At 46.9% G+C, this 14,905-nt stretch overlaps 2 protein-coding genes across 2 annotated transcripts; both read right to left on the reverse strand.

The window, feature by feature from the left end:
• Window positions 1–4,567: 4,567 nt before the first annotated feature.
• On the reverse strand, window positions 4,568–7,050 carry LOC311228938 (uncharacterized protein). Its single transcript, XM_084314899.1, has 4 exons — window positions 6,057–7,050; window positions 5,874–5,933; window positions 5,601–5,672; window positions 4,568–4,892 (listed from the first exon to the last, which is right to left on the reverse strand). The coding sequence occupies exons 1-4, from the start codon at window positions 6,895–6,897 to the stop codon at window positions 4,690–4,692; spliced, it is 1,176 nt and encodes a 391-aa protein (XP_084171025.1). The 5' UTR covers window positions 6,898–7,050; the 3' UTR covers window positions 4,568–4,689.
• Window positions 6,908–8,938, reverse strand: LOC311228516 (uncharacterized protein; the record flags this gene model as incomplete). Its single annotated transcript, XM_084314418.1, has 4 exons — window positions 8,897–8,938; window positions 8,433–8,456; window positions 7,016–7,947; window positions 6,908–6,911 (listed from the first exon to the last, which is right to left on the reverse strand). The coding sequence occupies exons 3-4, from the start codon at window positions 7,942–7,944 to the stop codon at window positions 6,908–6,910; spliced, it is 933 nt and encodes a 310-aa protein (XP_084170544.1). The 5' UTR covers window positions 7,945–7,947; window positions 8,433–8,456; window positions 8,897–8,938.
• Between the last annotated feature and the right edge of the window lie 5,967 nt (window positions 8,939–14,905).

The raw sequence follows: 14,905 nt of genomic DNA on the forward strand, positions 1-14,905 counted from the left end.
AGAACAGCCTGCTCTGTCCCTTCCTGTAGAGGGCCTCTGTGTTATCCGACCAGTCCAGTTTATTGTTCAGGTGTACCCCAAGGAACTTATATGAGTCCACCACCTCCACATCCACCCCTCGGATGGTGATGGGAATCGGGGGGGGGACGCGTCTACCTTAATGATAAGCAAGCAGTGCAAAAATGCGGAAGCATTCGTCACCGCACGCCACTACGGTAAAGCGCCTTTCTTTTCAGGCCCGCTTTGGGAGCTGTCGCGCGGAAATAGGCTGTCTATTGCCATTCTCTTTGACAAACTCTAACCTTAACCAGCTCCTTAACAGCGCCTAAACTTAACCGTTCTAACCTTAACCAACTCCGAAACAATGCCTAACCTTAACCTTAACCTTAACCATGCCTAACCTTAACCATAGAAAGAATATTGCCATTCTCTTTGACAAACTCTAACCTTAACCAGCTCCTTAACAGCGCCTAAACTTAACCGTTCTAACCTTAACCAACTCCGAAACAATGCCTAACCTTAACCTTAACCTTAACCATGCCTAACCTTAACCGGCGAAAGAATACACGTTAAAAAAAAAATCACGTTAAAAAAAATATATTTTATGGGATTCGAACTCGCCAGCAAAGGAGCTGTAGGATCCGCAGTGTTGCCAATTGAGCTATTTCTCGATACTGAATAAGGGGCGGTGACTTATATATATTGAGCTCCGCTCGTGTCGAACCAAGGCGGGATCTCATGCGCATGCGCGGGCACCTCGCGCGAGCACGCCGGCGCACGCACGCACCTGAGCGAGCACGCCGCCGCCGGTGCACGCACCTGGGCGCTGGGCGGCGGAAAATGAAAGGCGCATTACCGCACGCCACTACGGTAGAATGCTTCCGCATTCTTGCACTGCTTGCTTATCATTAAGGAACAGGCGGGGGGGACTCTTCTTGCCCCTCCGGAAGTGCACCACCAGCTCCTTGGTCTTACTGGTGTTGAGTTGGAGGTGGTTTTATAAATACGTACTTACTTACTTACTTACTGTCGCTCCACCCCACGAAGCTCTCCGCCAGGGCTCTGTACTCCTCCTCATCATCGTCGGTGATGTAGCTTACGATGGAGGAGTCGTCTGAGAACTTCTGCAGGTGGCACCCGCTTGAGTTGCGGCAGAACCGCGGGGGGGCGGGGACGCTCGTTGTCGGAACACAGTGTGAGAAGAGCATTTATGCAGGTGAACACCAGGAAGGCTGCTGGCCCAGATGGCATAACAGGACGCATACTCAAGTCCTGTGCCAACCAGCTGGCCCCTGTGTTCACCGCCATATTTAATCAATCCCTGGCGGAGTCAGTGGTCCCTGCCTGCTTCAAGATGTCTACCATCATCCCTGTACCGAAGAAACCCTCCCCAACATGTCCAAATGACTACAGACCGGTGGCACTCACCTCTGTGGTCATGAAATGTTTTGAGAGGCTGGTCAAGGACCACATTTGTGCCTCCCTCCCCAGTGATATGGACCCTATGCAATTTGCATACAGGACAAACAGGTCCACCGACGACGCGGTCTCCCAGGTACTGCACAGCACCCTCTCGCACCTTGACCGTCAGAAGGGGGGCTATGTGAGACTGTTGTTCATTGACTACAGCTCAGCGTTCAACACCATAGTCCCCACCAGACTGGTGGACAAGCTGATCGAGCTAGGTCTGAGCTCCGCCCTGAGCGCCTGGGTACTGGACTTTCTGAGCGAAAGACCCCAGGCGGTCAGGGTGGGGGGTCAGACCTCCAACACCATCACCCTGAGCATCGGGTCCCCCCAGGGCTGTGTTCTGAGCCCCCTGCTGTACTCACTCTACACACACGACTGTGTGGCCAAGTTCAGCTCTAACTCCATAGTGAAGTTCGCAGACGACACGGTGGTGGTGGGGCTGATCTCGGACAACGACGAGAAGGCCTACCGGGAGGAGGTTGAGGTACTGGAATGCTGGTGCCAGGACAACAGCCTGCTCCTGAACATTGGTAAAACCAAGGAGCTGATCGTGGATTATAGGAGAGGACAGCAGAATCGCGGAATTGAGCAATAAAAATGGAATCCACTATACATTTTTTTTTTTTTTTTTTTTTTATGTTGTGGGACTTGTACAGCACTTTGTTCAACTTTGTCAGTGCTGTAAAGTTTAAACCTTTTAAAATCTTAGACAAACAAAACACTTTGCTTTCATGAAATATTGTAAGCCGTCATTTGAGGCTTTATAAAAGCAGCACAATGAACACAAATCTGTCAGTGCCGAGTCCAACCTCATCTTAAATAACAAACGGAATTGCTTGTTGTAGTTAACAAAGAGAGGCAGAGTTGATTTTGCAAAAATATATATATATATATTTTTTTTTTTAAATAATCTAATTTTATTTTCATATTCGAATCCCATGCCCATCGAACAAAGCTTCAAAGTATTTAAGACGGCCCTATTAAATGGACTGTTATATCTTATTAAATTGTGGACATTTATTCATTCCCACTTATTAGACACTATTTCTGATGGTAAAATGAGCGTACAAAGCAAAATACAGAATTCTGAAATATTAAAACGGAAAAAACGGAATTTGGAAAAAAATAAAATGGAATTTGGAAAAAAATAAAACGGATTTCATATGGCTCTAGCCTCTACCACCTGAGACAGTTAAGGAAGTTCAGAGTATCGGGGAAGATACTCCAGTCCTTCTACTCAGGAGCTGTAGAGAGCATCCTGACCGGAAACATCACTGCCTGGTATGGAAACAGCACGGCACAGGACAAGAAGGCCCTACAGAGAGTGGTGCGCTCAGCCGAGCGTACCACGGGTATTGCACTACCCCCCCTGCAGGTTCTATACAACAAGAGGTGCAAATCCAGAGCCTGCAGGATAATGAAAGACCCTCACCACCCCAATAACAGCCTGTTTCAGCTGCTGAGGTCAGGCAGACGCCTGCGAACCCCAGCTACTAGGACAGAGCGGCTGAGGCTCAGCTTCTTCCCCCAGGCCATCAGAGCCATGAACAATGCACATTGAGTGCTCAGAACATTGAACTATCCACACACAAGCACACATGAACACACACACGACACGCACGCTGTGCACGCTCACACACGAGCAGCCACTTAACACTTTAACATGAGCGGGCACACACTCATGTCGCACACACGCACACTTATGGCCAAAGGAAAGGACACTTTAAATTAGAATAACAGGAACAGTGTATTGCACTACCAAAGCTAACTAGCATGTCCCATATGCTCTGCAAATAACTATGTACAGATACCGAGATGTCACTCCATGTTACCTGTTACCTGTTTACTGCACAATGTTGTTTTTTCATTTTTGATTCTATTATATGTTGTACCACTGTATTGCACATTGTTGCGGGCAAGACCACCCGCATTTCATTGTATACCTGTATGCCGTGACAATTAAAACTCTTGACTTGACTTGACTTGAAGTCTGAGGTGTAGAGGGTATTTTACATTATCACACTTCTATGAACGGCAGTACTGATCTAGGATCACTGGTCAGGTCACCATACTATTGATTGATTGATTGAAAACTGTATTAACAGATTGCAGAATGGGTACAATACAGTACGGCTCAATACACACAATTGTTAAGGGGATGCAGACCAGAGAAAGACTTTTGTCTTGTTTACATCAGGGTCCCCCATTTTCAATTCATCCAGACTTTTATGACATACAAGATGTACAAATATACAGTACTGTTTAAGAGATAGTGATCATAAAAGACAATATATACATTTGAGGGGGAAGAAACTGTACATTGGAGGGGGTTGGTGGGTGGGTGGGGGTTTGGACATTTACCGGGCCCGTTTCTAATTGCAGCCTCCTGTAGGTGCTCTTTGAGAGCGGTTTTGAATGACTATGACTTGTGATGATTCAATCTGGTCTCAGATCAGCTTTAAAGGGCACATAGCATGTATCTGTATGTTTATTTGCAAATAATCTAACGTCACAGTGTCCAAGTGCGTCCACCTTTTTATAGGATTCTATCACATTTGCATAACAATAGCGAATATTACGTACCTTGCGCCGTTTTCATTGGAGTTTTTTACAAAACAACGCTGTTTTATTTGTCCTATATATGCGGATATCATTTAAAAACTTAAATTTTACCATTTTAGTTCCCTTTAGACAACAAACATAATGCTAATGATGCACTTTAATTATGATAATTAGGTGGCCATTCACGGTCACTGTACTGAGGTGACGTGAGGGCGCATTCATAGTTTAACGCTCCTGTGTTCAGATCGCATTTTCATCAACTTTTACCGACCTGCTGACCTGTGAACTGTGAAAAAAGGTCTTGGAAAATGGAGTTCTTTTGTTTGAACCTGTTTTCATCCTTTAAAATCAATGCTGCCATCTACTGTCAGCTGGAAGGTAGTGTCGTTTGTCTACCATCTCATCTCAGGAGCAAACAACATCCCCATTTTATTTGTCTAACAAACAAAATATTAATCACAATCACTTGTCACATTAACATTTGTGAGTACATGTGTTTTCAACAAAAATATGACAAATTTAACACAACAGCCAGCACTTCATAAAATTTTATAAACATTATATAAAAAATACAATAAACATAACTTAGAACAATAACTATTTACAGCACACCATACATATTTATAAATTTTTTCATTCGCTCACTCATTCATACACTCATTCATCCAAACACCAGTAACACCAGAAACTAGCATCTTCGTCCTCCTCCTCCTCCCACTGGACACACATGGTGTGGAACCATTTGTGACAGTTGTCACACTGGACCCACGACACCAAACCCTCAGAGTCCACAGGGGGGTTCGCCTTTTTACACCGGCCACACCGCCAGATCCCCAGCTTCTGCCTCTTGGTGGTGTGACCTGCAGTTAAAAAGAAATTTATTATTATGACGCTGCTTGATTACAATATACCAAGGTCCAATAATAAGTAAGGGATAATGTATAGCTACGAGGTCATTGTCGCAAAATAATTGACCGACACGGAGTTTAAAATACCGAGGCGCAGCGCTGAGGTGTTTTAAACGTCAGTGAAGGTCAATTATTTTGCGACAATGATCGAGTAAAGCTATACATTATCCCGCTTATTACATGGCTAACTTACTAACAATATACCTAATTCATCGACAAGACTAGATCAAATGAAGACGCAGTTGTTCTGTGGCTCTGTCAGCCCAAATAAAGTGATTATTATTATCGGCAGCCGGCAGGTCTCTGGTCTGATTGCATGACTGAGTGCAGCTGTGCATATGCTGAGCAGCACTGATACAGTGTTGTAGTGGGCTTGATTGCGAACAGCTGCGCACAGCGGTCATTATTGTCCCACAGCGGTCATTATTGTGTGATAACGGACCTCTGACACGGGCTATTGACCAATCACAAGCAAGCATTTCGGCGAATGTGAAAACGCCATGTAATAAATATGAATAACTATCTATATAGTACTTTTCACACATGGACCACAGTTCAAAGTGCCCCACAGCAATTTGTATAAAATCAGCAAATTTTTTACAAAATAAATAACAATTCATAAGTTTGCCCTGACAAACTCAAAAAACATAAGTAACATGCCGATGGGTGTCGTGGGTCTGGCGTGGGAGGAGGAGGATGTCGATGCTCCTGTTGGTCCAGGAATACAGGAGGCTGCAGACACAAAAAGGGAGCACCACTCAAAAAAATTATTTTGTTTGGTTTGGTAAATATTGCGCTATGAACAGTCTATCAGTGTACTGTGTGTGTGTGTAGGCCGTAGGGGCAGGTACAATAAGAGTTTTTCTTCCTGTTCCTTTTGGCCATGGACATTTGTAGATCGTGTTTTTTTCACAGTTGTTTGAAAAAGCTTACGGTGGGAGGGAGAGGAAGTTGGCTGGGACACCCGGTGGGACTGCGGTGGGACTGCCGGCTCTGAGAAAATGGTTAAGAAACAATAAAACATGATTATTTATTCATAAAAAAATTTATACTTTTTTGCTAACTGAGAATGTTGTCTCCCAAATAACTGTTAAAAGAAAACAAATAAATAAATACCATCCATTATGGCTGTTGGGGAGGAAGAGGTGGAGGGGTGGTGATCTTCCCCTCTCAAAGCAGGCAGGCGAGTGCTGGTGTGGAGGCTAGAGGCGGGCAGCAGACTGTGGGAGGCAGAAGAGGGGGGCATGGAGGCTGAGGCTGAGGGACCGGCGATGGAAAGACCGGAGCTGGTGGTGGGAGCGGCCCCGGGGGACACTCCTCTTCTGCGGCTGGGGAGAGAGCCACCACGCGGGGTACGGGAGGAGGTTGTGGGAGTCCTTAAAGTTTCAGCCCGCTGCCGCTGTCGGTCTGCCCTGGCCAGAGCTCCTGCCTCGGCGCGGGCGGCGCGGTCCTCTGTCTCATCGATGGCATCCGTCATCTCCTGGGCGGTGAGCAGGCGGGCCTTGGTGGTGTTCCTCCTGACCTTTCCAGATCTTCTTGTGAACTCTATCTGGGCCAGGAGTTGTCCCAGGTCCGCTGTGATCCTCCCTGCTGTTACAAGGGGGTGGTTGAGGTAGGGGTTGGGGGGTGAGTCCTGGACTAGAGCACGGGGGCTGGGTGGGGGGCTGGGAGGGGGGCTAGGAGCACGGGGGCTGGGTGGGGGGCTAGGAGCACGGGGGCTGGGTCGGGGGCTAGGAGCACGGGGGCTGGGTGGGGGGCTGGGCTGGGGGGTAACAGCAGGGTTGGCACCAGGAGATGCAGGGGGAGGGGCAGACGGCATGACCCTCGACCAATCAATAGCCGCAGGGTCCAGAGGGTAGAGGCCACACCTCCTGAAGCCAGCCACCACCACCCTCCGATCTTTCTGCCTCTGGTAGGTGTCTCTGAACACCCTTGAAAACTCCTTTTTAGAAATCATGAAGGAGTGGCTAACTGCCGACAGATCTCCCACAAGCCCGGAGAAATCTGCCTTCAAGGGTGCAAAGAAACTCACATCCAGAGGCTGAAGGATGTGAGAGGTGTGTGGCGGTAGGCACAGGAGAATGACCCTCTCCCTCTGTGCCGTCCGGACCAGCTCTGGATCCAGGTGGGACTGGTGACCGTCCATCACGAGCAGCAGCGGGCGCTCCTCCGTGGCATACTTCAGGAAGTGGTCGGTGAACCACTTCCTAAAAAGCTCTGAGTCAATGTACCCCGCTGGCGACTTCCCGTAGAGGGCATTGGGGACTCCCTCCCTATTGTAGGGCCCTCCTGGGTAGCCCCCCTTATAAATAATAAAAGGGGGGACGTCCTCCCCAGCCGCGTTGAGGCAGGCCAGGACCGTGATGTGTTCCCTGGTTCCCTGGGCCTGCCTGTAGGCGTGCTTCGTCCCACGGGGCACAACGACCTTCCTCCGGTTGGAGTCCATCTGAAACCCCGTCTCGTCACAGTTGTAAATATGACGGGGTTTCTCCCTCAGCCCGTGCTCCTCCATGGTGCTGGTGAGGAGCTTGAAGTATTCTTCTATGGCCCCCCTCTTAGCGCAGGCTGCCCTCCCACGGTCAATGGTGTCCGGGATCCGGATCGTGAGGCGATGGTGTTGCCTCTCCCTAAAATTGATCCACCACCCCTGGCCAAGGGATGTTTTTAGGTTCCCTGGGTGACGGAGGTTATAGATGGCCAGGGCGTGGGCCAGGACCTGCGACCTCGTCAGCGGAAACCCATAACTGGCAGAGTACAAGCAGTACTCCACCAGGGAACTCTCATCTTCAGGGGTCAGATAGGTGCCCCGGCCGATGTTGCAGGCCAGAGACACCTTTCCGCTGAGTCGGTCGATCAGGCTGGACTTAGGGACCTCGAACAACGTGGCTGCCCGCCTCGCACTCCACCTGCCTGCTCTGACCTCTGCAATGGCCTGATCCATGGCCTCCTGGGTCCACAGACGCACCTTCCTCTCCCTCTTCCGCATTTGCCGGATATTAGGCATGCTCTGCAAACACACAAAAATATTTTAAACAAGAAAGTAAAATAATATGAACTTTATTATTATTGTACGACTGACGAGTTTATTTTATTTGATTTATTTAGCACATTATTTAAAAAAAACAGTGCTAGGAGGGAACTTATGTGAGTGATTTATGATGAAATTAAATTAGATTTGAATTGTTTTTTTGAATATGGATAAGGAGGTTGTTGACCTCAATGATGAATTTAGTTTATTGCTATGGTTTGTTGGATATGAGTGAAATTCTGATGAAAAGATGCAGAACAATGGAAGGTATCAAGAACATCTTGCCTTTTGTTAATTAACTTGAATATGAATGAGCATGAAACCAAAATGATTATGCTGAAATATTACCAGACATGCAAACACACACACAACCTTACCTTCACCCAGTTCAGCATGGCAGCCTCACACACACACACACACCTCCATTCACCTGTAGAGAAACAAACAAGCACACACAAACCTACCGTGTCTGCTGTCTGACTTTGTCACTGCTTCAGATGTTTTTTTATACAGAGATTGAGAGAGAGAGAGAGAGAAAACCAGTTCATTATTTTCCCCGCGAAAATTATTGTTCTCCCTTCGATTATTTTCGCGCAACCTCAGTTCATCACTCGTTCAGACAAACTTAGATCTCTTATTAAGATTACAAATGTACAACACATTTCGTCGGACAAAACACTGGCTATATATGCTAGCAACATAACCAAACAATCTGACTTCATCTTGGGGCGAGTGGGAGTTCGTGTTTAAGGAACAGGAAGCTACTTTTACTTGGAAATCAGCGTCGCCCCGAACACATTCGAACAATTATAACGTTGCAGTGGTACAAACGTTCACATCTAGTAGTCTTTAGATGACTAAATATAGATGAATACTCATGAAATTTGATATATATACTCTAAAATAAGTATGATTTCATATCACCTACCTTTCGACGTGAAAATCTGGTGGGGCTGTGAGGAAAGATCCAGAATGCCGCGCAAGATGGGGCGTGACCGAAGTTGGGTTTGGGCGTTCCCAGATAAAGAGGGTGACCGGGATTGGTTTACGTTCCGTGTCACAGTGACCAATCGCAGCCACTCTTATTGTCTGGGACCAAATACGACCACGCCCCATTCCCAGTAAAAAGTGGGAATCTCTAGAATGGGTTTCGGGCGACACTGTATACGGAAGTGACGATAGACAACACTTTCTGTTGTCAGCAGATGGCAGCATTGGTTTAAAATTAAAAGGTGAAAATGTTGAAAACGACATGAATACATTTCCCAAGATCCTTAGCACAGGTCACAGGTCACTGGGATGTGTCTATTCTTCGCCGTGATCTGAACAGCGGTAAACTATTACTGCGACCTCGGTATAGCGACCGCGAATGGTAAACTAATTATCTTAACAAAAGTGCGCTGGTAGCGTTACTATGTTGTCTAAAGGGGGACATATGGTAAAAAATTTTTTTAAAGCAAAAGTTTTTATTGGTGAAGCAAGTTTGTACAATTACAAAGTCAGAATTATTCATTCACCCTTTTTTCCCTTTTTTTTGTATAATCTACCCCACCCATCCCACCCCCAAACCCACCCCCAAACCCACCCCACGAATCAACAGGTAGGGTTACATACATAACATGCAACCAGAGAAAAGGTTAAATTACAGACAATAATAACAATTGCTACTTACAATGATACAATTAAATTAAATTAAATAATACAAAATACAAAAATAACAAAGACAAATTAAATAATAAAAAATAAATAAATAAATAAAATAATAATAATAATAATAATAATAATAATAATAATAATAATAATAATAATAATAATAATAATAATAATAATAATAATAATAAACAAAAGGAAAATAGTCTGAGTCAGATATGGTACATTAATCAATTATAGAGTATCTACATAGTTATCTGGTGGTATTACATAGTACTGTTGGGCCTGGTTAGATGGGAGGATCACTCAAAGATGGAAGACACTCAGTCAGGAGGGAGAACAGATAGGCTGTTAAAGTAAGAAATGAACGGCTGCCACTTCTTAAAGAATTTTTCGTTAACTCCTCTAAGTGCATACTTAATCTTCTCTAGTTTTAGAAACGAGACCATATCTTTTAGCCAGGCGGAGAAGGGGGGAGGTGTAGACAGTTTCCAGGCTAGGAGTATTCTCCGTCTGGCCAAGAGCGTGGCAAAAGCCAACATGTCGGTATCGTTTGGCTTAATAGGGAGAGGCTCAGCCGGTACGCTGAAAATGGCCAACAGTGGACAGGGCTGTATTGTGGTATCTAGTACTATCGAGAGCACATTGAATATCGAGGACCATAATGGTCTAAGCCCCGGGCAGGACCAAAACATGTGAGAGAGATCAGCTTGTGGGCTATTACAGCGGTCACAATTGGGATTGGAGTCTGGGTAGATTTCAGCTAGTCTTGCTTTGCTGTAGTGTACTCTGTGTACCACCTTTAGCTGTATTAGGCTGAGTCTGGCACAAGTGGAGGAGGAATTCACCCTATCCAGTGCTCCCCCCACCACCCCTCTGTCAGTTCCACCCCCAGCTCCTCCTCCCACCTGGATCTCGTCTTAGCGCTTTTGTCTTTGGTCAAGCACATAGTATTTTGATAAATTTCAGATATAAGCCCTTTTTGGTTTGGTGATAGACCCAAGAGTCTCTCCCAATTTGATCGTTGAGGGGGGCTAGGAAATGAGTCAAATTGTGAACATACAAAATGACGTATCTGAAGATAACGAAATAAATCGGAGCGTGGAAGACCAAATTGGAGACACAAGGAGCTAAAACTGGAGAAAGTGTCACCGTCATATAGATCCTTGAAACTATTTATTCCGAGTCTGTTCCAGCGTGTAAAAGACGAGTCCAGAGTGGAGGGAACAAACAGGTGGTTATTACTAATAGGCCCCAAGACTGATGCTGCACAGAGTTTAAAGTGGCGACAAAACTGTATCCAAATCTTTAGAGTGGACAGAACAACAGGGTTTGAGGAGTGCCGGGAAGGAGAGAGAGGGAAAGAAGAGTAGACCAGAGCTGCCAGGGAGGATGAACGGCACGATTGCGCTTCTAAGCTACACCAGTCAGTTTCTGGGGCTTTCAACCAAAGAATAATTTTATGGATGTTGACAGCATATGGTACAATTTAAGATTTTAATGATAATCGGCATATAAAGGACAACATAAAGCATCGTTAATTTGTAAGAAACCTCAATGAAAACGGTAATATTCGCTATTGTTATGAAAATGTGCTAGAATCCTATAAAAATGTGGACGCATTTGGTCTACGTTCCGTTAGTAAAGTATAAGTATTATTAATTTTGGATGGCGAGCACTTTTTTCTTTATAGACAATGGGTCTCATTCCCGAACGGATTTACGACAAAAAAATCCTCTCAGGCATATTTCTGCCAATTTAAGACATATTAGCGCTAGTAGCGCGATTCCCCAAATGTTCCTGATATCGGATTTGGCTGTGGCTGAGAGCAGATTTAAGAGTGCTGAGGAGCACACTTATGATTGATTGACTGATTGAAATTTTTTATTAACTTGACAGACTGTGTTCTCCGTTCGTAATGGCTTTATTTGGGAGGAATCATAGTGATTCCTTCATGTCAACGCTACAGGCCTCCTTGGAATTAATTACTTAATCATAATTAAAATAAATATGACAATATTTGTATGATAAGAAATTACACATTGTCGGAAAGATAAATAATATGGATGCATCTGATCACAGGGCAGCTGGATTAACCATATCTATTAACCAGCTATTTTGGACAAATGTATAATTACTTGAATTACTCAGATATTCAAACACAATTATGCAATTATTGTGAAATTATTGAAAATAATAATTATTTAATGCCTTCTGTGGAATTTGTATTCCTTATTTGTTACATATCTGTTTTATTGATTAATTATACATTTGACATAATGCAGGTTATAGCCAACATTATTGGTACAATGGGACAGACATTTGTTATATAGCTATAACGTGCATTCAAGTTTCAAGTTTCAAGTTTCCTTCAAATGTATCATTAATCAATAAAACAGATATTGAAATTGTTATGGTTTGTAACCGACCCCAATCGCACAACACAAGACAGGTATGAGAGTAAGCCAAGAACTGGGCATTTATTGAAACACACAGAAAACGGCACTGTCCCTTTAAGGATGAACACAAATGACTGGAAAACAAGAAATGGGAAAAGGGCACAGTGCCTTTAGGAGGCGAGCTGGCTAAGGGGAAGGCTAAGGGAACAGGACCAGGGCAAGGGACAAGGGCAGGAAACAGGGAGGACTAGGAGGACCGGACGGAATGACTAGGAGGACTAGGAGGACTGGACAGGGAGGGCTAGGAGGACTAGAGTGGGGAAACAGGGACAGAGGCTCGCGGAGGCGGGCTGGGGAGAGGGAGGACTGGAAGGACTAGACAGGGAGGACTAGGATGACTAGGAGGGGAAACAGGGACAGAGGCTCGCGGAGGCGGGCCGGGGAGAGGGAGGACTGGAAGGACTAGACAGGGAGGACTAGGAGGACTAGAGAGGGGAAAACAGACAAAGACTGGGATTCAAGCATAGATGAAAGTTGCTGCTCTGCAGCTTCTCCCGGGATGGTTCGTCTGGGGAAGCAGACGGTGACGTCAGAGCCGCTCTGCAGATTCCTCTCGGCAGCTCTCCGAGGTGGTAAACGGGACCGAGAGGGAGAGAGGGAGCGGGTTAGCTCAGAGTACAGTTGGGAACAGAGCAGGTGACAGGAGAAGTGACTTGTCCCAAAACAGAGTAATCCAAGTGACTGAATCTTCGGTGTAAATACACACTGTGAGTAACGTCCCAAACACAAATCCATGTGATAGAATCTTCGGTGCAAATAAACACTGTGAGCGAAGTCCCAATAATAATCCAAGTGACAGTATCTTCGGTGTGAATACACACAGTCAGTGAAGTCCAAACAATAATCCAAGTGATAATATCTTCGGTGTGAAAACACACAGTGAGCGATGTTAAAGCAAATATTATCCCAATGAACAATCCAAAAAGCTGACACTGGGTGAGTGACAGTCTGACAAAAAGCAGGATATCTTCAGTGTCTTAAACACACGAAAAACGAATAGGGTCAAAGAAAGTCTTGCAAAACTCACCCAGGCGCTGTGCGTAAAGAGAGCAGGATCAACAGGGCGAGCGCGTCGCCACGGGGAACGGGTTGTCCAAGCGGAGGTCTGAGTGGTGCGCGACTGCTTGGAGTGCGCGCCGGTAAGGAGGGCGCATCTGGCGCGGAGGTCTGAGTGGTGCGCGACTGCTTGGAGTACGCGCCGGTACGGAGGGCGCATCTGGCGCGGAGGTCTGAGGGGTGCGCGTCTGCTAGGAGTACGCGCCGGTACGGAGGACGCATCTGGAGTGCGTCTGAATGCGCGTCTGGAGTGAAGAGCGCGTCTGCGCGGAAGAGCGCGCCAGGCTCGGAGGTCTGGATGGTGCGCGTCTGCGCGGAAGAGCGCGCCGGCTCGGAGAGACGCATCCTCCCGTAGAGTATTAGGAAGCGATGCGCGTCTGGAGTGAAGAGCGCGCCGGCTCGGAGAGACGCATCCTCCCGTAGAGTATTAGGAAGCGATGCGCGTCTGGAGTGAAGAGCGCGTCTGCTGCGCGGAGGTCTGGATGCGCGTCTGGGCGTCTGCTGCGCAGAGGTCTGGATGCGCGTCTGGACGTCTGCTGCGCGGAGGTCTGAAGTGGAACACTGGAATACCTCCCGTGGAAGTTTAGAGAGCGCAGTCCAGTGTCTCCTTCCAGGCAAACGGCGACAGGAGGCGAAGGCTAGAGCGCATCTCAAGCCGGAGATGAAAACAGCATAACAGACAGAGAACCTCCCGAAGGAGTCTTGGTGATAGAGATATGATACGGAATGATACGGGACGACCCGACAAGGCTAGAGGGGAAGAGCGAGGTACTTAAAGCCCACAGGGGTGCTAATTAGAATACACATCAGGTGCGGGAGGTAATTGATAATCGAACTAGAAGTGTGTGTTCGGCACCAGACCAATCAAACACATAATGACAGGTAGTCCAAGGGTGTGGCTGCTGAAGAGCAAACGAACGCGAGGGTGGGGGCTAGTGAGGTGAGGAGAATGCAATTGATTAACAGAAAACTAAAGGAACAGAGCGAGTGGGCTTAAAGGAACAGAGTGAGTAGGTGAGCAACGGACAAAACCTTACAGTATCCCCCCCCCACGGGAGCCACCCGGCGACCCAAAAATACAGACAGAGCGGCAGGGGACAAAACAAGGCAACAAACATAAAGTACAGGGCCATGCTAGCAGGGGAAGCTACAACAAAAGTGGGGCTAGCAAGGAACAGGGTAGCCGAGGGGTAACTAGAGGAGCTGAGGGGTAACCATGGTAGCTGAGAAAGGGGCTAGCAGAGGGAAGGTAGCTGCCAGGGCACAGATAGCCACAGGGCCTATGCTAGCTGTACTGCTACATTAACAAAGAGGCTGCGCTAGCTGCCGGAGCTAGGCTAGCAGACAGGGCTGGAACAGGGGCACTGGAGAGGGGAACAGGGAAGGGGCTAGCAGAGGGAAAGGGTAGCTGCCAGGGCACTGATAGCTACAGGGCCTATGCTAGCTGTACTGCTACATAAACATAGAGGCTGCGCTAGCTGCCGGAGCTAGGCTGGCAGACAGGGCTGGACCAGCATGAGAGAACAAGCTAGCTGGAAGGACAGTCCTAGCTGTGGGGAACTGACCTTGCTAGCTGAAGGGGCAGTCCTAGCAGTGGGAGCACTGACCTTGCTAGCTGAAGGGGCAGTCCTAGCAGTGGGAGAAAACTGACCTTGCTAGCTGAAGGGGCAGTCCCAGCAGTGGGGCAAACTGACCTTGCTAGCTGAAGCGGCAGTCCTAGCAGTGGGAAAAAACTGACCTTGCTAGCTGAAAGGGCAGTCCTAGCAGTGGGA

Source organism: Notolepis coatsorum, assembly GCF_963971535.1.
Source record: "Notolepis coatsorum genome assembly, chromosome: 5".
NCBI lineage: Eukaryota > Metazoa > Chordata > Actinopteri > Aulopiformes > Paralepididae > Notolepis > Notolepis coatsorum.

Bases quoted from the DNA above. Each gene is read 5' to 3' on its own strand.
- LOC311228938 (XM_084314899.1), bottom strand. From the start codon at position 6,897: ATGATTTCTAAAAAGGAGTTTTCAAGGGTGTTCAGAGACACCTACCAG. The intron at 5,934-6,056 runs GTATTTATTTAT...CCATTTTCTCAG, and splicing joins CCCAACAGCCATAATGGATG to AGCCGGCAGTCCCACCGCAG. The intron at 5,673-5,873 runs GTAAGCTTTTTC...TTGTGTCTGCAG, and splicing joins AACTTCCTCTCCCTCCCACC to CCTCCTGTATTCCTGGACCA.